The 21,193-nt window shown below is 40.7% G+C and overlaps 1 protein-coding gene across 1 annotated transcript in view; it reads right to left on the bottom strand.

Annotated features, from left to right (window-relative positions):
• Positions 1–21,193, bottom strand: part of EML6 (EMAP like 6) — a gene marked incomplete at both ends in the record, with an annotated part of 312,634 nt that overhangs the window by 57,888 nt on the left and 233,553 nt on the right. Inside the window, 5 exons of the mRNA XM_082672746.1 lie at positions 623–799; positions 4,757–4,845; positions 16,951–17,082; positions 17,251–17,403; positions 20,753–20,894. Coding sequence (XP_082528872.1) covers positions 623–799; positions 4,757–4,845; positions 16,951–17,082; positions 17,251–17,403; positions 20,753–20,894 — 693 coding nt within the window. The remainder of the gene's footprint in view (positions 1–622; positions 800–4,756; positions 4,846–16,950; positions 17,083–17,250; positions 17,404–20,752; positions 20,895–21,193) is intronic.

Raw genomic sequence — 21,193 nt, 5'->3', positions numbered from 1 at the left:
TATGTCAATTATATCTCAATAAAACTGAAAGAAGAAGAAACAGAAAAAATTTGTCAATGGACTTGATAAAATGGATTATGCTTAGAGGGAGGAGGGAGCTAGACACCATGTCACTTGGGAAGTGGCTGAAGGAATTGGAGACGTTTAGACTGGAGAAAAGGCTGTCAGAAGACTGGACTCATTCAACAATGATTCAGAAGGCAGAACTTTGGCTGAAGGAAAAAATTCAGCTCAATATAGAGCAAAGCATTTTAACAATGGAGCAATTAACAAATGAATTGGGCTGCTTTGTGTGGTAGTAAGTTCTTCATCTCTCGAAGTATGCTAGTAAAGACACCAGTCCAAGATGTAGAGAAAAATCTTACTATGCAGTTTGTGAGATGCTGGATTTGATGTCCACTGACGGCCTTTCAAGGAGGAATTCTACTCCACGAGACTCTGACTCAAACTAGTAAACATAATGTCACAAAGCTTTCTATACAGCGTAAATAACCATGATACTGTAGATTACACTACTGATTGCTTATTCCTTCAATATTTAAAAATCCACTTCGATAGAACAGATAGATTTGGGGTTATTAATGAGACTGAGCAAGTATATATAATAAACATGCAATATTACCTTGACAGGATATGAAAAAAGCTTAACAAAACCAAAATCATCTCCTGTGGCTAAGAGGGAATGGTCTTTGGTGAGACTGGCAGCATTCACATCAGTCACATCACTGTGCACTGGCCAGATGCCCTCACAGGTGGGCCCCAGAACACAGGTCCAAGCGTCCCACTCTATCTTCTCAATCTTGAAAAGAAGGAAGGAAAATTAATATATTTTCGTAAAACCTAGAGATCTTTTTGTTTTATTTAAAAGAAACAAACGAAGGCTGAATAGTTCTAAATTATGACTTTGCCAACACCAGGCATTTGTTGTATGCTGCGGTGCCTAAATTCTCAGCTGCATTTTTAAAGTGGTATATGCATTGTCTCAATAACACTGTAGTCCAGCCTCCATATATGTTCCCCTAGATAAAGTGAACATGTTGGAATTATGGACACCTGACAATACCAAAGGTTTTTAGTTCTTACCTAGACATTTATCATTGTATATGCCATAAGCTAGATCAGGGTTTCTCAGCATAAAAATTGACATTTTAGGAGGGATAATTCTTCATTGTCAGGGGCTGTCCTTTTTAGCAGCATCCCTGTCCTCTACCTACTGGATGCCAGTAGCACCACCTCCCCAGGTTGTCCCCAGACATTGTCAAATATCCCTGGGAGAGGGGGCAAATTGATCCCAATTGATAACCACTGAGCTAGATTGATCGATGGGGCTGATCATTTAGCAAATTATTTTAAAAAGTCACAGGACATAACTTTTTAAAGGACTGCTTCCTTGGAGGAAAGAGTAATAAGATTCTGCAGTAATAAGATTCTTAATATTCTTTATGCTCTAGAGAGACCATCTTAAAAACTGGAAGAGCTGTTCATATTGTATTGCCACGAATATACATTTTATCCTTTAACACTGTTTTGTCTGAAATTCCCGAACAGAAGATTTACAATTCATGTAGGTTAAATTCTGATAAAATTGAGGATTTTCTTTCCTTTTTAAAAAAAGAAAACAGTAACAGTAACACTTTGTTATTAGACTTTCCTGGGGAATTTGATCTCATTTACTTTCATTCAAGATCTGCTAGTATACCTTAACGTTACAGTTTCTTTACATAAGCACTTTAAAGCACTGTTTAAAAGGGTATAAAAAAATCATTAGAGAACTGTAGCTAAAATTAAAGGCCAGATTGCTCTCTTTGGATCTGGAAACTACTTTCTGGTGCACGATGTTAACGCACCTCGCCTCCATTTCTGTTGTTTTCTGCTTGGTACCACTGCCTAGAAGGGAAATGACAAGATAAAGATGCAGCCAGGATTTTAGTCACAACGTGGGGAGGTGCTATACATATTTTGGCCACTCAAATTTCTCCTCATTTAGTATTCTGCGTTTCTTCTGGACACATGCAGAATTGGAACCAAAAAGCTGCGGTTCACCCAGTGACTTGGGGTACCTGAGGCAGGGTCACAGACTTAGGTGACGAGAAGTGGTTCCCCAACAATTACCTCAGTTTTCTGAGGTGCAAGTGGAATCTCCCCAACTCCTTATGACATCTTCAACTGACCGTCACAGGAAAAGAAGCAGGGAACCTCCCCTCTAGTTCTAGAAACGGGCTTTCTGGCCACTGACTCCCTTACAGATACGAGATTCCATTTCTGACACCTTCCTTGTCCATCCCCAATGCCACCTCTCTGGGTGGCACCTTTCCTGGCCTCATTATATAGGGAGGAATGGGCAGTGAGCTGGCATTGCTCACCCTACAGTCACCCCGACAGAACACCCTTGGCCAGATCTGGACAATGTGCTCTCCAGGGGAAGCATGTCTAACTTGTGGGAAGCTACAGAAATCACATTTAAAATGGAGCATTAGGAGTGATCCCTATAACTATACTCAATATCCTGTGATAAACCATAATGGAAAAGAATATAAAAAAAGTATATATATATATATATATATATATATATATATATATATAAAACTGAGTCACTTTGCTGTACAGCAGAAATGAACACAACATTGGGAATCAATTATACTTCAATAAAATAAATTGAAAAAAAAAAAAGAATGATCCCTGTAACTGACAAAACCCAAAAGGGGTAAATAAACTTGTTAAAAACCCTGGACTTTAGAGGGCAGAAGAGTCCTCCAGGGGTGTCTTCCACAGCACCTTGCCCCAGGCAGGTATGTCATTATCATCATCATTTTGCAGAGGAGGTGACTGGAGCCCACAGAGAGGTTAGTCACTTAAATCCCAGCCTGCTTGGCAAGCAGAGGGAAAGTCGAGCTCCAGAGACTTGGGCTGCTAGTATAGAGCCGGCTTATCTGCACTATGCTGCATCAGATGAATATAAATTGGACATTTTAATATTTGGCATAGTTAACAATTTGCTGGGTAGACTTTGTGTTAGTTTCACCATGACTGTTTCTTAAAAAAAAAAAATCTTCTTTGAAAAGGAGATTTTCAAAATCCTTCATACTTAATTGAAGAGCCTGACAATACTGGTAAGTAAAATGATGAGCTACCTCTTTGGAGCTCTTAGTAATGCCAATACCAGGGTGGCCAGGCTGAGGAGACATTAGCTGGAGGGACTCCCCAACCAACAGCACCAGAGATCAGCCTCTGGAACAATAACTGTACACTGCAGAGGGACAAACTAACTCATCAGAGCCAGAGCCTGGCACTTCAGGAAGACTTAACATAAATTTCCCTTTGGTAGATTTTTTTCTAACATAATAATTGCTCACCTGTCCCAAGTTGGCCTCATCCTCAATGTCCGATTGCATCTTATTTTATCAGCAGAATACTTATTTGGGGCACTAGAACAGGTGAAGTGATGTAAAATGATGCTGCACTGTCTAGGCTGTGAAGTCACACGCAGACCCCTCTAGGCTAGGATCACAGCTCCAAGGTCCTTTTACTTTCCTGGAGCCTTAATCTCCCTGTCTGTAAAATGAGACTGATAAGTATCAGGCGAGGCTGCTGTGAGGACTGGATTATAGGTATATGAAGTGCCTGGCACACTCCACAGATGTTCAGTGAAGGAATGACATAACTTAAAACATCCCTTACTCAAGGCTATTAAAGTTTCCCCATATAAAATAAGTTAAAATGAAGACTGATCAAAGATAAATAAACTGGAGTTGGAGAGTGAGATCAATCGATCCATTAACAGTTTCCATTAATACAATGCCATCACCCATAACAACTTGGGTTTCTTATGTACTGCACATATATTTCCTTTAGAAACAATGAAAATATTATGAATGGACATGAGTCCAGATGTCTCTGGGAGTACATTAGAATACCGGGATTGTTTATATTACTGGCTAACTGAAGCTAGAGAGAGGAAGACGCCTGTCCCTCAGTGGCGTACCCTTGACCCTTTTTCCTCTAAGGAAGCAATATTTCCTTTTCTTTCATCGAAGGTTACATAGCGAAAAAATGAGAGAGATTGTCTCCTGGGACTAAAAGGATGTCCTTAGTGCTAATCAGGCAATGACTTTTTGGCCATCAGGGTTCACTACATGGAAGCACTGTGCAGGCTGAAAGACAAAAGCAGCGAGCCTTTAGTAAGAGCTTTTAGGAAGGCGTTAGTTCATGGATTCAAAAATTTTATCTAGGCTTTGACTTCAGCAATTAAAAGATGGTGTATGTGGCTAAGAGCACGAGGAAAATATAGAAAAAGGAAACAGTTTGCTACATTAGGATGGTCAGGTTGTGGAATGTTTTGTTTTGAAAAATAATTTCTCTTGTTGTAGAAGGTACTTTTACTATTACAAACAGTAACCACTGAGAAAGCACGTTTCAAAACTTTACGTTCATAAAAAGCTTTGCATAAAATGACAGGACACGTAGAATGGGAAAAGTAATATGTAGCATCCAAATTGTTAGCTCAGTCATTGTCTTCTGGCAGAGAAAAATTAAGCAGAATGCCAACTATGCATTGCTACGTTTGTGGTATAGTAAATCCATATGTCCTCAGAAAGTAGGAAACCAGGCTAAGCAGGCAGATTTAAGAAATGGTCAAGCTTAAAGATACACAAACTATAACTCATATTAGTGAATAATAACTGATAGGTTTTGTTAAAATGCACATACTAAATTTTCATGAAATACTTTTTAAAAAAGCTTTGTGTCTGACTGTTACCTCTGAAGGTCTTATTATATGCCGTTTGCCTCTTGGAGCTTCAAAAAAGAGTTGTTCTTTGGCACCTGAATTAACTTGCAGTAATTTCCCTGTTATGATAGAATAAAGTAGGAAGACAATTAAACTCTGCATTTATCTTTTTGTTATAAAGTGATGAGCATGATTGCAACTATTTTGATTCATTTTAATCAAAGTCTCATAAACTGAGTAAATATATGTTGAATGATCCAGAAGTGCATGTAAAGACAATTACATGGCAAGGTACAAACTCCAAAGCTATGATTTTTAAAAATACGAACCTCATAAAATCTGACTTTGAACATCCTTCAAAACTAGAAGAATCAAGCTTGCTGTGTTTTCCTCTGTTGCATTGAAAGTAGCTATTTTTCCAAAGCCTGACAAAATTTTTTTTTTCGCTCTTTTCCCCTGTTGCCTCCTAGCACAGAAATGTAGTAAAAGCAAACTGCTTTGGCAAGAATTATGGCACTGGAAGCAAGAACCTCGTAAGCGTTTGTGCTTACTAGGATATAAATTCTAAATTTGCCCTTTAACATTTAGAAACAGGAAGACAAGGACACATAAAACAAACTGTAAATGCTCATTCCATTTCCCCCTTCCTTTTTTAATTGAAAATTTATAAAGAAATCTGAGACTTTTCCCAAAACAAAATGTTGAGCAAAAATAGTCTTTCGGTCTGATGTAAATTTTTAATCTTGGACTCATTTTGATTAATGTTGAAAAACATTAGATTTCTTAATTCTCCTCCTATCATATCAATGATCCTCTATGGCTTGAAAATTTAAATGACTCAAAAGATCTACTTTCTAGTATTTTTTCAGCGTGTTTTAAACGATGGGAAATCTCAAACATATATGGAAGTAACAGTATAAAGAAGCCCTATGGGGCCAATGTCCAGCTTCGATGGTTATTAGCACATGGCTGGCCCTGGTTATTCGCACATGGCTGGCCCTGCTGCAGGAACCTCCTCATTCCCTCACCCCAGATTACTTTGAAGAAAACGTCAGATATCCTAACATTTCATCTGCAAATAATTCAGTGTACATATGCACACTAACGTTTCCTACTCTCTCTCTTTCTTGCATAACTATTTATATCTAGTAGCCTTGAAATGTCCTTCGTGGAAAAAATAATAGCAAAGTAAGAACTCCGTGTTACATCATGTTCTTTAAAGTTTAAGTGGGTACCACCTAGGTCTGAAATCTAGTTTGGCTAAACTTCAGGAGTTGCAGGTCTGTTTCTAAATGACTAATTAAAAACAAGTTTCTCTCATTTCCTAAATGAAACCTGGATCATTTCCAGTTTGCTGAGTTATAAAATAGTGATTAGGGGGTTTGCCTTGGCTGTGAGGAGCAAGTAAATTTGAAAACGTTTTCTCTGAAATGGGCCCGTCTTCCGGACTTTATGGCTCAACATACACAAATCAGAAAAGAAAAAAGGGAGTTAAATGAGCTTTGGCTATTTAGCATTATATGAAAATGAGTAATCAATATTTTTCCAATGAACTAGATATATCTGCAAAGTATACTTTTAGAATTCTCAAGAGTGACTGCAAATAACAAAGGATGTGGGAAAAGGATTAAAAGATTCAATGAAAACATTCTTTGGATATAGATAATTTTAGATATTTTTGGCCATGAGATCAATACTAAGAGAACTCAAAGGACTGTAGCTCTCGGATAATCCTAACAACTCACTTTACACCAGTTTCAAAGATCATGCTTTACTTTAAAAACAACCCAAAAACTATAAAAATAGCTCAGGGAAGTATTTTCTGACTGCAGAAATGTTTACAAAATGCAGAATGTTTACAAAACCACTTCTGCAAGCACCAGAAATGCTTTGCAGCTCCACAGACACCTGTGGGTACCTACCAAGCCCACGCCCTTCCCTGAGAACTGCCCTGCACCGTGGGCTGGGCCCCTGCGGTCTTGTCTGCACTCTGGAGGTGGACGTTGACCCAGGAGCGACCAGGCTGGAGACCAGGCTAGAGAGTCAAATTCTCTCTCCTGGGAAATTGGAATCTTAGGCTGAATCAGTGGGTGCCTTGCTGGGAGGAGATGTAGCCTTTGGGACTGGGGGTGGCATTTGGGGGCAACAGAAAGTGGGTCTTGTGCAAATGAATTAGGGAAAGCCGGCCTGTGCAGAGAGAGGGGCCACCAGCAGGCACCAGACCCAGGAGAGCAGTGGACACTGAGATGGGCTGCCTCAGAGCAGGAGAGGGGAGCTCCCTGGCTGGGTTCTAGGCATTTTCTGATTCATTCCTAAAGCCAGTTCTTGGGAGATGTGGCTTCCTGCTCTTGGATTCTATGAAATATCCCTATCTTTCCAATGAAGTCGTTCTTTATTCTTATTTTTAAATTTAAGCTGGCTTGAGTGGGTTTCTGAAATCAGGGATATGAAGAAATTTTTAAAAAATCAATTATTCTTGTGTTAGGAAGGTAGAATTATGGGTGTGTTTCCCCCTCCCAAAATTTTCTTTACTACTGTTATTAAACTGTATTTTTTTTTTTTGAAGCACAGAGGAACGATTTAGGTCACCACTCCTTTTTTTCCACTGCCTGCTGCTCTGTAATATATAACCATGGAAATATTCTGAAGACAGGAGCAGAAGCAAAGAGCAAAAAGTATAATTTGCCCCTGAATAACAGTAACCCTATTCTTTTAGAATCCTCACATTTTTATTAACAAGAAATGTCTATTCACACAGAATAAGAGCATTGAGATAGCTGTCCCCATCACTAAGCAGGTACAGTAAATCACACATATTGCAGGTGCCTAGAGCTTTATAATCCAGAGTGATTCATACATGTCACCCCGGTTGCTATAGAATTTACAAGTTAGAACAATTCCAAAATTGGTACTAAATAAACCAAACACATCAGGGCATTTGCAGTGAAAATGGGAATGAGATGTTCTATCATGGCTCAAACTGTTAGTTGGTAAAAGATCTTACAGTCCTGATATTTCTGGAAACGAACTAACAGCAGCGAGAAAATACCCTTCCATGTTTCCTCTCTTTCCATTTATATTTTTTCTTTCTCAGGCATTCTGTGCAGGAGCTTTTATTCAGGGGTAGCTGCTGTTCCTGCACAAGCCCGATGAGCTTTTCAGTTTTCCTGGGACCTGAGGTTGCCATGGACACGGAAGGCTGCGGAGGCTGGCGGCTGTGCCATTCCCCACCCCTGACGAGCCAGCTGGCTCCGGCAAATGTGTTCACTATTTTTGACAAGATCAAAGGAATGAAACAGATCCCTGCATCTAAGTTCTGCTCTCTTCCCTCTGTAGGCCCTCGAGGCCCTGCTGTGAAAAGCTAGGCTGATCTTGAGGCAGCCTGGCACGTGCTGGAGGGTAGGCATTTTAGGAACTGGGAGATCAGGAGCAGAAGAATATCAATATGACACACGTCTCGTGGCAACAAAATTGGAGTTAAACCAGGGAAGATTCACGGGTACACTTGCTCTTATTCTCCAGATGGCATAACTCCTCCCTAAAAATCAAAAATATTCTGTTCTCCTCTCAGGCCACAGAAACCATTTGGTCTGATCCTCTTAACTAACTGAAGGGGCCACTTCGGATGAGAGGCAAAGTGGCTTTTTAAAGACCCTGGCCTCCTTACTCTGTCTTTCCCATCGCCCTATGTGCTAGTTGGACCACAGACTCTGGCTTTGGGCAGAACTATGGAAATAGTGAGGTTTGCCTCTCTCCCAGCAAAGTGATGGCTCCACACTGAGGACCTTAAAACCGACCTCCGCCCAGGCCCCTCTATGGTGGCAGCCCACCGATCCCCACCAAGGGCTTATTCTTCCCATCCGGAGTTAATTCCTCTTTATATCCCTACATCTGACAGAGGGCCTACAACACATTTAAAGAATAAAAAAAAATAACCTTCCTCAAATGTAAATACAACTGCAATGTCCCATCTCATCGCCATTTAGGATAGCTACTATCTATCAAAAACAAAACAAAAGAGAAAATAACAAGTGTTGGTGAAGATGCAGAGAAGTTGAAACCCTTGTGCACTGTTGGTGGGAGTGTAAAATGGTGCATCTGCTGGGGAAGACAGTATGGTGGTTCCTCAAAAAATTAAAAGTGGAATTATCATTTTTTCCAGAAATTTGACTTCTGAACATATACTCAAAAGAACTGTACACCCTGTTCATAGCAGCATTATTCACAATAGCCAAAAGTTGTAGGCAACCCAAGTAACCACTGATGGATGAATGGATAAACAAAATGTGGAAATAGGCAGTCTACCAGGAAAAGAATTCAGAATAATGATAGTAAAGATGATCCAAAATCTGGGAAATAGAACAGACAAAATGCAAGATACATTTAAAAAGGACTTAGAAGAACTAAAGATGAAACAAACAACAATGAACAACACAAAAAATGAAATTAAAAATACTCTAGATGGGATCAATAGCAGAATAACTGAGGTAGAAGAATGGATAAGTGACCTGGAAGATAAAATAGTGCAAATAACTACCACAGAGCAGAATAAAGAAAAAAGAATGAAAAGAACTGAGGACAGTCTCAGAGACCTCTGGGACAACATTAAACGCACCAACATTCGAATTATAGGGGTTCCAGAAGAAGAAGAGAAAAAGAAAGGGACTGAGAAAATATTTGAAGAGATTATAGTTGAAAACATCCCTAATATGGGAAAGGAAATAGTTAATCAAGTCCAGGAAGCACAGAGAGTCCCATACAGGATAAATCCAAGGAGAAACATGCCAATACACATATTAAGCAAACTGTCAAAAATTAAATACAAAGAAAACATATTAAAAGCAGCAAGGGAAAAAAAACAAATAACACACAAGGGAATCCCATTAAGGTTAACAGCTGATCTTTCAGCAGAAACTCTGCAAGCCAGAAGGGAGTGGCAGGACATATTGAAATTGATGAAGGAGAAAAACCTGCAACCAAGATTACTCTACCCAGCAAGGATCTCATTCAGATTTGATGGAGAAATTAAAACCTTTACAGACAAACAAAAGCTGAGAGAGTTCAGCACCACCAAACCATCTTTACAACAAATGCTAAAGGAACTTCTCTAGGCAGGAAACACAAGAGAAGGAAAAGACCTACAATAAGGAACCCAAACAATTAAGAAAATGGGAATAGGAACATACATATCGATAATTACCTTAAATGTAAATGGACTAAATGCTCCCACCAAAAGACACAGACTGGCTGAATGGATACAAAAACAAGACCCATATATATGCTGTCTACAAGAAACCCACTTCACACCTAGAGACACATACAGACTGAAAGTAAGGGGATGGAAAAAGATATTCCATGCAAATGGAAACCAAAAGAAAGCTGGAGTAGCAATTCTCATATCAGACAAAATAGACTTTAAAATAAAGACTATTAGAAGAGACAAAGAAGGACACTACATAATGATCAAGGGATCGATCCAAGAAGAAGATATAACAATTGTAAATATTTATGCACCCAACATAGGAGCACCTCAATACATAAGGCAAATACTAACAGCCATAAAAAGGGGAAATCAACAGTAACACATTCATAGTAGGGGACGTTAACACCCCACTTTCACCAATGGACAGATCATCCAAAATGAAAATAAATAAGGAAACACAAGCTTTAAATGATACATTAAACAAGATGGACTTAATTGATATTTATAGGACATTCCATCCAAAAACAACAGAATACACATTTTTCTCAAGTGCTCATGGAACATTCTCCAGGATCGATCATATCTTGGGTCACAAATAAAGCCTTGGTAAATTTAAGAAAATTGAAATTGCATCAAGTATCTTTTCCGACCACAACGCTATGAGACTAGATATCAATTACAGGAAAAGATCTGTAAAAAGTACAAACACATGGAGGCTAAACAATACATTACTTAATAATGAAGTGATCACTGAAGAAATCAAAGAGGAAATAAAAAAATACCTAGAAACAAATGACAATGGAGACACCACGACCCAAAACCTATGAGATGCAGCAAAAGCAGTTCTAAGAGGGAAGTTTATAGCAATACAAGCCTACCTTAAGAAACAGGAAACATCTCGAATAAACAACCTAAACTTGCACCTAAAGCAATTAGAGAAAGAGGAACAAAACAACCCCAAAGTTAGCAGAAGGAAAGAAATCATAAAAATCAAATCAGAAATAAATGAAAAAGCAATGAAGGAAACGATAGCAAAGGTCAATAAAACTAAAAGCTGGTTCTTTGAGAAGATAAACAAAATTGATAAACCATTAGCCAGACGCATCAAGAAAAAAAGGAAGAAGACTCAAATCAATAGAATTAGAAATGAAAAAGGAGAAGAAACAACTGACACTGAAGAAATACAAAAGATCATGAGAGATTACCACAAGCAACTATATGCCAATAAAATGGACAACTGGAAGAAATGGACAAATTCTTAGAAATGCACAACCTGCCAAGACTGAATCAGGAAGAAATAGAAAATATGAACAGACCAATCACAAGTACTGAAATTGAAACTGTGATTAAACATCTTCCAACAAACAAAAGCCTAGGACCAGATGGCTTCACAGGCGAATTCTATCAAACATTTAGAGAAGAGCTAACACCTATCCTTCTCAAACTCTTCCAAAATATAGCAGAGGGAGGAACACTCCCAAACTCATTCTACAAGGCCACCATCACCCTGATACCAAAACCAGACAAGGATGTCACAAAGAAAGAAAACTACACGCCAGTATCACTGATGATCATAGATGCAAAAATCCTCAACAAAATACTAGCAAACAGAATCCGACAGCACATTAAAAGGATCATATACCATGATCAAGTGGGGTTTATTACAGGAATGCAGGGATTCTTCAATATACGTAAATCAATCAATGTGATACACCATATTAACAAATTGAAGGAGAAAAACCATATGATCATCTCAATAGATGCAGAGAAAGCTTTTGACAAAATTCAACACCCATTTATGATAAAAACCCTGCAGAAACTAGGCATAGAGGGAACTTTCCTCAACATAATAAAGGCCACATATGACAAACCCACAGCCAACATCATCCTCAATGGTGAAAAACTGAAAGCATTTCCACTAAGATCAGGAACAAGACAAGGTTGCCCACTCTCACCACTCTTATTCAACATAGTTTTGGAAGTTTTAGCCACAGCAATCAGAGAAGAAAAGGAAATAAAAGGAATCCAAATCAGAAAAGAAGAAGTAAAGCTGTCACTGTTTGCAGATGACATAATACTATACATAGAGAACCCTAAAGATGCTACCAGAAAACTACTAGATCTAATCAATGAATTTGGTAAAGTAGCAGGATACAAAATTAATGCACAGAAATCTCTTGCATTCCTATACACTAATGATGAAAAATCTGCAAGTGAAATCAAGAAAACATTCCCATTTACCATTGCAACAAAAAGAATAAAATATCTAGGAATAAACCTACCTAAGGAGACAAAAGACCTGTATGCAGAAAATTATAAGACACTGATGAAAGAAATTAAAGATGATACAAATAGATGGAGAGATATACCATGTTCTTGGACTGGAAGAATCAACATTGTGAAAATGACTATACTACCCAAAGGAATATACAGATTCAAGGCAATCCCTATCAAACTACCAATGGCATTTTTCACAGAACTAGAACAAAAAATTTCACAATTTGTATGGAAACACAAAAGAACCCGAATAACCAAAGCAATCTTGAGAACGAAAAACAGAGCTGGAGGAATCAGGCTCCCTGACTTCAGACTATACTACAAAGCTAGAGTAATCAAGACAGTAGGGTACTGGCACAAAAACAGAAAGATGGATCAATGGAACAGGATAGAAAGCGTAGAAATAAATCCATGCACATATGGTCACCTTATCTTCGATAAAGGAGGCAGGAATGTACAGTGGAGAAAGGACAGCCTCTTCAATAAGTGGTGCTGGGAAAACTGGACAGGTACATGTAAAAGTATGAGATTAGATCACTCCGTAACACCATACACAAAAATAAGCTCAAAATGGATTAAAGACCTAAATGCAAGGCCAGGAACTATGAAACTCTTAGAGGAAAATATAGGCAGAACACTCTATGACATAAATCACAGCAAGATCCTTTTTGACCCTCCTCCTAGAGAAATGGAAATAAAAACAAAAATAAACAAATGGGACCTAAAGAAACTTCAAAGCTTTTGCACAGCAAAGGAAACCATAAACAAGACCAAAAGACAACCCTCAGAATGGGAGAAAATATTTGCAAATGAAGAAACTGACAAAGGATTAATCTCCAAAATTTACAAGCAGCTTATGCAGCTCAATAACAAAAAAACAAACAACCCAATCCAAAAATGGGCAGAAGACCTAAATAGACATTTCTCCAAAGAAGACATACAGACTGCCAACAAACACATGAAAGAATGCTCAACATCATTAATCATTAGAGAAATGCAAATCAAAACTACAATAAGATATCATCTCACACCAGTCAGAATGGCCATCATCAAAAAATCTAGAAACAATAAATGCTGGAGAGGGTGTGGAGAAAAGGGAACACTCTTGCACTGCTGGTGGGAATGTGAATTGGTACAGCCACTATGGAGAACAGTATGGAGGTTCCTTAAAAAACTACAAATAGAACTACCATATGACCCAGCAGTCCCACTACTGGGCATATACCCTGAGAAAACCATAATTCAAAGAGTCATGTACCACAATGTTCACTGCAGCTCTATTTACAATAGCCTGGGGATGGAAGCAACCTAAGTGTCCATCATCGGATAAATGGATAAAGAAGATGTGGCACATATATACAATGGAATATTACTCAGCCATAAAAAGAAATGAAATTGAGCTATTTGTAATGAGGTGGATAGACCTAGAGTCTGTCATACTGAGTGAAGTAAGTCAGAAAGAGAAAGACAAATACTGTATGCTAACACATATATATGGAATTTAAGAAAAAAGTATCATGAAGAATCTAGGGGTAAGATAGAAATAAAGACACAGACCTACTAGAGAATGGACTTGAGGATATGGGGAGGGGGAAGGGTACGCTGTGACAAAGCGAAATATATACACTACCAAATGTAAGGTAGATAGCTTGTGGGAAGCAGCCGCATAGCACAGGGAGATCAGCTCGGTGCTTTGTGACCGCCTGGAGGGGTGGGATCGGGAGGGTGGGAGGGAGGGAGACGCAAGAGGGAAGAGATATGGGAACATATGTATATGTATAACTGATTCACTGTGTTATAAAGCAGAAACAAAAAAAAAAATGTGGTATATACACACAATGGAATAGTATTCAGCCTTAAAAAGGAAAGTAATTCTGACACGTTACAACATGGATGAACCTTCAGGACATTATGCTAAATGAAATAAGCCAGTTACAAAAAGACAGATACTGTATGATTCTACTTATATAAAGTACCTAGAATAGTCAAATTCATAGAGACATGAAGTGGAATGGTGCTTGTCAGGGTCTGGGGGATGGAGAAGGGGGAATTACTATTTAATGGGTATAGGGCTCCAATTTTATAAGATGAAAAGAGTTCTAGAGATGGATGGGGATGGTGGTTGCACAATAATGTGGATGTATTTAATGCCACTGAACTCTATACTCAAAATGGTTAAGATAGTAAATTTTTATGCTAGGTGTACTTTACCACAATCAAAAATAATTTTAAAGAAATCTTCCCAATCAAAACATATTCTTCCTATGCCCCAATTTCTCTTGGTCCTTCACTCCATAAAATGTAAATAATAATTGGTTTTAACCCCCTAATGGTGAACATAGTGGTGGGATTCACGTATTATGTCAGGTGTTTTGTGTGTGTGTGTGTGTGTGTGTGTTGGGTTCTAAATAAAACTCACCACACTCTATTCTACATATGCATAAAGATGACCCTCACTGTTCTAAAGCTTTCTCACAAAGGGGCATATCTAGGGATTTAGCCAGAGAACAAACAGGGTGAAATCCTTGCTTTTTTTTTTTTTTAAATCCTTGCTTTTCAAAAAAAACGATAAAGCATAGAATATCAAAGAAGGTGGGTGAGAAGCAGCTGCTTCCATTCACCCCCTGGACGTCACTGGTTCCTAGATGTCTCCCAGGCCAGTGTCCTGCTTGATCATACATGCCAGCCTAAGCCCTCAGCGCTGTATCTGGATGGTCCTGACGTAAAAGTGAGAGGAACTTACCTGATTTCCCTTTGCCCTTCTTGGGACTTGCACCTCTCACAATAAATGATATGCATGCCTTCTTCCCATCTATTGCACTGTGTAAAACGCCTGCGGGTTGTAACACTTAAGTCCAAATTCTGGTGCAGCAAGTACAGCTACAAGTAAATCCCTGCCTGGCAGAAGGATCAGTCTCCGGCCACTACTTCAAGAAATATGTGAAATAAAATATTCTGGCATCTCTGAAATAACCCCTTTTTGGTCAAGGCCCTCATCATCTCTTTCTCCTGGTTTATTTTAGTTGCTTTCTAACTCCAGCCTCACTCACCCTCCCCAGGATGGTAGGGAATGCCTCACTCTAATCTCTCAGAGTTACCTAATGCCTACAGGATAAAGTTCAGGGTTAAACTTCCTAGCTTGAGGTAACAATTCCTTTATTTGCTGTCTTGGCCTTTCTGCATTCCCTGCCCTTCCCGCCCTCAGCCACTCAGCATTACTGTTTCTTAATCCTCCATTCTTCTTCCCACCTCCACGTAGTGGCACACCCTGATCCTTCAGAGCCTGGGACGCTCGTCTCAGATGTCGCCATCTAGTGAACTTCTACTCACCTTTCAAGATCCATCTCAAAGGTCACTCCTATGAAGGCTCCATGGATTCCCCCGGGAGCTCTTTCCTCAGAGACACCACTTACTACCACAATAGACTAAAACTTCTCTGAAAGCTGGGACCCTACCTGTTCCAAAGCAAATCTGCCCTGGACTCCAACATCAGCCAAGTCCCCGGGATGGGTTTTAAAAGTGACCCACCCTAGAGCACGGATGCTGCACCCTGGGTACTTAATGCTGGCTTGGCCCACTCTGAGCCCCTGCTCACCACTTGCCCTGTGACCCACCATTTCTTACTCCCTTGCTTTACCCAGTCTGTGCTCTTATATTGTTCAGGTACAAGCATGTCTCCCGCACTAAGTTATAAACTTTGCAGAGAGTAGGAACCACGTCTCACTCCCTTCTGGATCCTCCACATTTTCTGGCTTAAGACTGCACATGGCAAGAGCTAGGTTTGTTACATAAATAAACAGACAAATCCCCATGGCATCTGTGGGCATGACTTGGAGGAGGTAGGGGGTAGGTTGGGAGTTTTGAGAGAAACCAGAGAAACTCCAGGTGAGCTGAATGTAGCTTCCTACCTCCAATGGAGGGTGAAAATTACTTGAAACCTCTTGGGCAGTTCTCTGGGAGACGGAGAAAAGGGAATGCAGTAAGGAGGAGATACAAGGCAAGGACACAGCATGCCGTACTCAGAGGTGAAGTGGTGGCTTGCTATAGTAATAGCTATGGCAATAGAAGGCAGCATATATCTTCAGCAGTCTTAAAACTCAATGGCTTGAGTTAATAATAATTATAGGGACTTCCCTGGTGGCGTAGTGGTTAAGAATCTGCCTGCCAATGCAGGAGACACGGGTTTGAGCCCCAGTCCGGGAGGATCCCACGTGCCGCGGAGCAACTAAGCCCGCGAGCCACAACTACTGAGCCCACGTGCTACAACTACAGAAGCCTGCGCACCTAGAGCCCGTGCTCTGCAACAAAGAGAAGCCACCACAATGAGAAGCCCATGCACCTCAATGAAGAGTAGCTCCCGCTCGCCGCAACTAGAGAAAGCCCACACGCAACAACGAAGACCCAACACAGCCAAAAATAATTAAAATAATTATAATAATTTTATAAAAATTCTATTATAATTAAAATAATTAAAATTTAAAATAATTAAAATAATAATTATAGTAGTGGTAGTAATAATAGTAGTAGTAGTGGTAGTAATAATAAAAATAATAATAATATGGAAAAATACTCGAAATGTTAACAGCAGTTGCCTCTGGGTTCTAAAATTACAACCAGTTCTGTTGTGAGTTTCCCCCTCTGTTTTTCTTTAAAACTCAACTGCCATTTGCTCTGGAAACAGTATATGAATGGACATGATTTTTAAAAACTGAAATTATATTTTAAAAGCCACAACATACTATACCTCTAGAGTCCCAGTCAATGTGTGTAATGTAACTAGAAGCACCTTTACAGATGCCAACCCTTTTGCTTGTAAGGACGTTGTAAATATCCACAAAGTTATCATGGGATGCCACAGCAAGGTATTTTCCTGTATCTATAAAGAAAAAATGAGTGGTTAACACCAAAACATTTTATGTGGGAATTTACTTCCAGGGACTTAGCATTTTTAAATGGGTTAAAGGTCAAGGAAATATTTAAAAAGGGTCCACTCTTGTAACTTTTTGTCCCAACACATTTTAAAAAGTTTTGCTGTCATCTTCACCTTTTGAAAATTTAATGTCAGAGATCATTTCTTTTCTGTGATGGAAGGAGACCATGTCTTCAACAGTGTCGGCATTTACAACCAGGAAACTTCCATCATTCAACCCAACTGCTAAGGCTTTCCCATCAGGGGAGAAAGCACAGCATCTTCCACCTACAAAAGAATCCACAAAGAGCACTGTTATGATCCGAGACTTCGCTACCAAACAAAGCAAATGAAGAGATGGGGAAGTGTGCATGTGTTCATGGACACGTGACTGTGTCTTTAAATTAACACTCCTGGTGAGAAGAACTAAAACTTCATAATTTAAAATATTTCTTCCCTCCAAACCCAAGGACAATGATTATAATATTAAAAATAAGTTTTCAATTTCTTTGAGGTTTATCCATTCATTTCTTCGTATCTGAATACCTGGAGTTTTCAAAAGACAAGTAGAGTGAAGGGGGAAAAGGAATAAAGGATTAATATAACCAGTATTTCTGCTCCCAAGACGTGATACTTAAGAATGGGAGTTCTGGGCTTCCCTGGTGGCACAGTGGTTGAGAGTCCGCCTGCTGATGCAGGGGACACAGGTTCGTGCCCCGGTCTGGGAAGATCCCGCATGCCGCGGAGCGGCTGGGCCCGTGGGCCCGTGAGCCATGACCGCTGAGCCTGCGCTTCTGGAGCCTGTTGCTCCGCGACGGGAGAGGCCACAACAGTGAGAGGCCCACGTACCGCAAAAAAAAAAAAAAAAAAAAAAGAATGGGAGCTCTGTAATAAAATTTCTGGAAACTAATTTTTTTCATATCATGCTTTACACAAAAAACTTACTTTAGAGCACCTTATTGTTCTACTTTTAGTCACTCTAATTCTCTGATCCGTAGATTATAATCCATAATTCTAGAGGTGGAAGATTTTGTTCCTGTCTCTTCTGTCATGAGAAGAATGGAATATGGACATTCTCTCCAAGGGTGTCTGCACAACTGCGCTGAGGGTGCTACATGATCAATGCTTTCTACTGCTTTGTAGGGTCACAGGGAGACATTTCCGCATGAAGAGTATGGACTCGGTGGGGGGTATATTTAATAAGAATCCTATTTAAGGACAGGCCCCTCCCTAGCCCTGTTCTTCTTATTGTCAAGACTTTGGTGAGCACAGCCCTAGGATGGGACAGTCGTGCTGCCTTGTGCTAAGGCATTCCAAACTGAGCTTCCACACCCACCCCTCAGCCACTGTTCAGAGCAGGCTGAAAAGCCACATTCACACCAACAACTTTAAATTGGCTCATCTGAAGTATAAAATACCTTCCTTCCTTTCTTCATCCATTCACTTTGCAGTTATTTACCTACTATGAATCAGGCACGGTGCTAGTGCTGAAAGAACAGAAAGACCAGCCCTTGAGGAGGGACAGCACGATTAGGTTAAGCATAAAAATTTATTGTACATGGGCTTCCCTGGTGGCGCAGTGGTTGAGTCTGCCTGCCGATGCAGGAGACACGGGTTCGTGCCCCGGTCCGGGAGGATCCCACATGCCACGGAGCGGCTGGGCCCGTGAGCCATGGCCGCTGAGCCCGCACGTCCAGAGCCTGTGCTCCGCAGCGGGAGAGGCCACGGCAGTGAGAGGCCCGCGTACCGCAAAAAAAAAAAATTTACTGTACGAATGATGACACTTGACAGTAAAAGGGAGAGCTATTAATAATTACACCAGGACACCAGCTGTAAACTGGGTTGAGTGGCCATCCTAACTCAGATGTGTTAGTTGTTCTTTTGAACTAATTTTTAACCTAGTGAATAAAGTCCATTGGCTGATATTCAAGTCACTCACAGCGAGGACTTGGTCTGTTATTTCCCCAATACAAATTAGTGGCCAAATTATTCAGTCCTGTAGTGGGTAAGAGCATGGGCTTTGGAGTCAGACTTGGGTTTGAATCCTGGCTCCACTACTTACTGAGACCCAGAAGTCCAGTGTGAAGAGAGGCAATATGGTGGAGGGAGGCATCATCATGCAGTGGCCACAGGTGTGCTCTCTGAAGCCACGCTGCCTGAGTATGAATTCAGTTCCATCACTTACTAGCTGTGCAACTTTGGGCAAATGACTTAAGTTCTCTATGCCTCAGCTTCATAATTTGTAAGTGGAAATAAAAAAGGCCTTACTCATTGGGTTCCCATGAAGACCAAAGGCAAAGTGCTAGCACGGTTACTGGCTCAGCAATATTAGCCACTGTCATTATTGTCACTATTGTCTTGACACCTCTTTTCATTTTATCCCCCTAGAATCCTCTCCCCATGTCTATTTATAAAAGTACCTAGCACAACTACTCTGGGGCCAGGCCCCAATCTCACCCTTTCCTGTCTTAACTTTCACAAATCCTTTGAGCCTCAGCTCTTAGGTTTCCTCCCTGATGGAGTTGTCTCTGGCTGTGGGCCTTACCCTGAGCCTCCACGATACCTTGCTTGTGCCAGAGATCTTTTGTTTGTCCTCACCCACTCTCCGCCCTGCTCTGTGCTGGGAGCTGGCCTTCCTGGACTTGATCAGTGGGCCCCTCACCCCCTGGCTTCTGATTCATTTGGTCAAGGGGCAGCAGGAGACTGGAGGGAGGGTAACAGGGAAGGAAGGATAAAGCACAGGGAGGCTGGGGCATGTGCTCCCTTGGCTGCCTCCCTGTGGGGTCACTGCATGCTGGCTGAACCTCCGGGCTGACGATCACAGCCCCTGCTAGGCTGTCGTCTCACACAGCTCTCACTTTCAAGGTTCCAGCAACTGCCCCTCCTCTTGTCCCTTCAGGCCCAGGGCTGGCAATGGTATCCGGCTGTTACTAGCTGCATCGTGCTGCACCAGCCCTGGTCATTTCCTATACCCTGCCCACTCCTTTACAAATAGTCCCGTTCTGAGACGCTCCTCAAGTTACCCAATTTGAATGGACCAGCCGTTGCTGGGAATCTGTTCAAATCTTGTCCGTCTCTGACAATAGAGAGAGGACTGTTCATCCTGGGATCCCCAGCGCCTGATATACAGAAGCTGCTCAACAAATGTTTGCTGAATTTGCACTTCTCGGTATACCTCTTAGCTCTAGTGCATATGGGTGTTCAATACATGTTTATTTGTTTCTTGATATTAACTATTATTTTTAAACTGATGTTCATTTTTCAGTAATAAAATCAGTTCTGGAGACTGTCAGGCATAAAAATAAGCAGCATTCTTTACAAGCTGATGAGTTTCAACTGGCTCCCACAGTTCTAGATGAGAAGAGGAAGGACATATTGCCCCCAGGTGGCAAATGTCTGTGCAGTGCAAGGAAATAAAGAATACAGCTGGGCACTGATAGATCTGGCCAGGCTTCTGGAACGATTCTCCAGGTGATTAGCTATATGTGTAGCAACAAACACTAAATCCCCATCACCCAGCATATCTGGGGGCACGTAATAGGTGCGCCCGGTAAATATTAGCTGGATGAACAGACAAATGAATCCAATACTTTCGGGTGTAAATACTTTTACAGATGTGTACGGGGATGTCACGCACCTTTTTTGAGTTTCCGTACTGCCAGCATACGGTGCTGGGAGGATAGTTCCCAGATCCGCAGTGTTTTATCGTCGCTCACTGTTGCGCAGACAGGCAGGCGAGGGTGAGCCGCCAGCCCCCATACTTCTCCTTCCATGTGCCCCTGTAGGGGAGGAAACGGGGCAACAAAAACCAGTTCATGCTTCTCGGCTAGCCCTTCCCGCGAGTGTCCCAAACAGGTTCAAATATGAACAAACACAGTTTGAGTTTCCTGGAGCCAAAGTGACTGTACTGGATAAATTTTTTGCTTGAACTTGAATCTAAAGCTGGGCCTGCGCGATGCTAAAGCATTCATTTGGAAAGCAAAGTAGGGACTCACATTGCTCCTAAGTTTTGTTTATATGATGCCGAACATCTTTCCACTTAGAAACATCCGAGTAAATAAGGAACTGCTCTCATTTT

This window comes from Grampus griseus (genome assembly GCF_964374135.1).
Source record: "Grampus griseus genome assembly, chromosome: 15".
In the NCBI taxonomy this organism is placed as follows: Eukaryota; Metazoa; Chordata; class Mammalia; order Artiodactyla; family Delphinidae; genus Grampus; species Grampus griseus.
The sequence above is the reverse complement of the archived record's forward strand: the minus strand, read 5'-3'. Positions and strand labels throughout refer to the sequence as shown.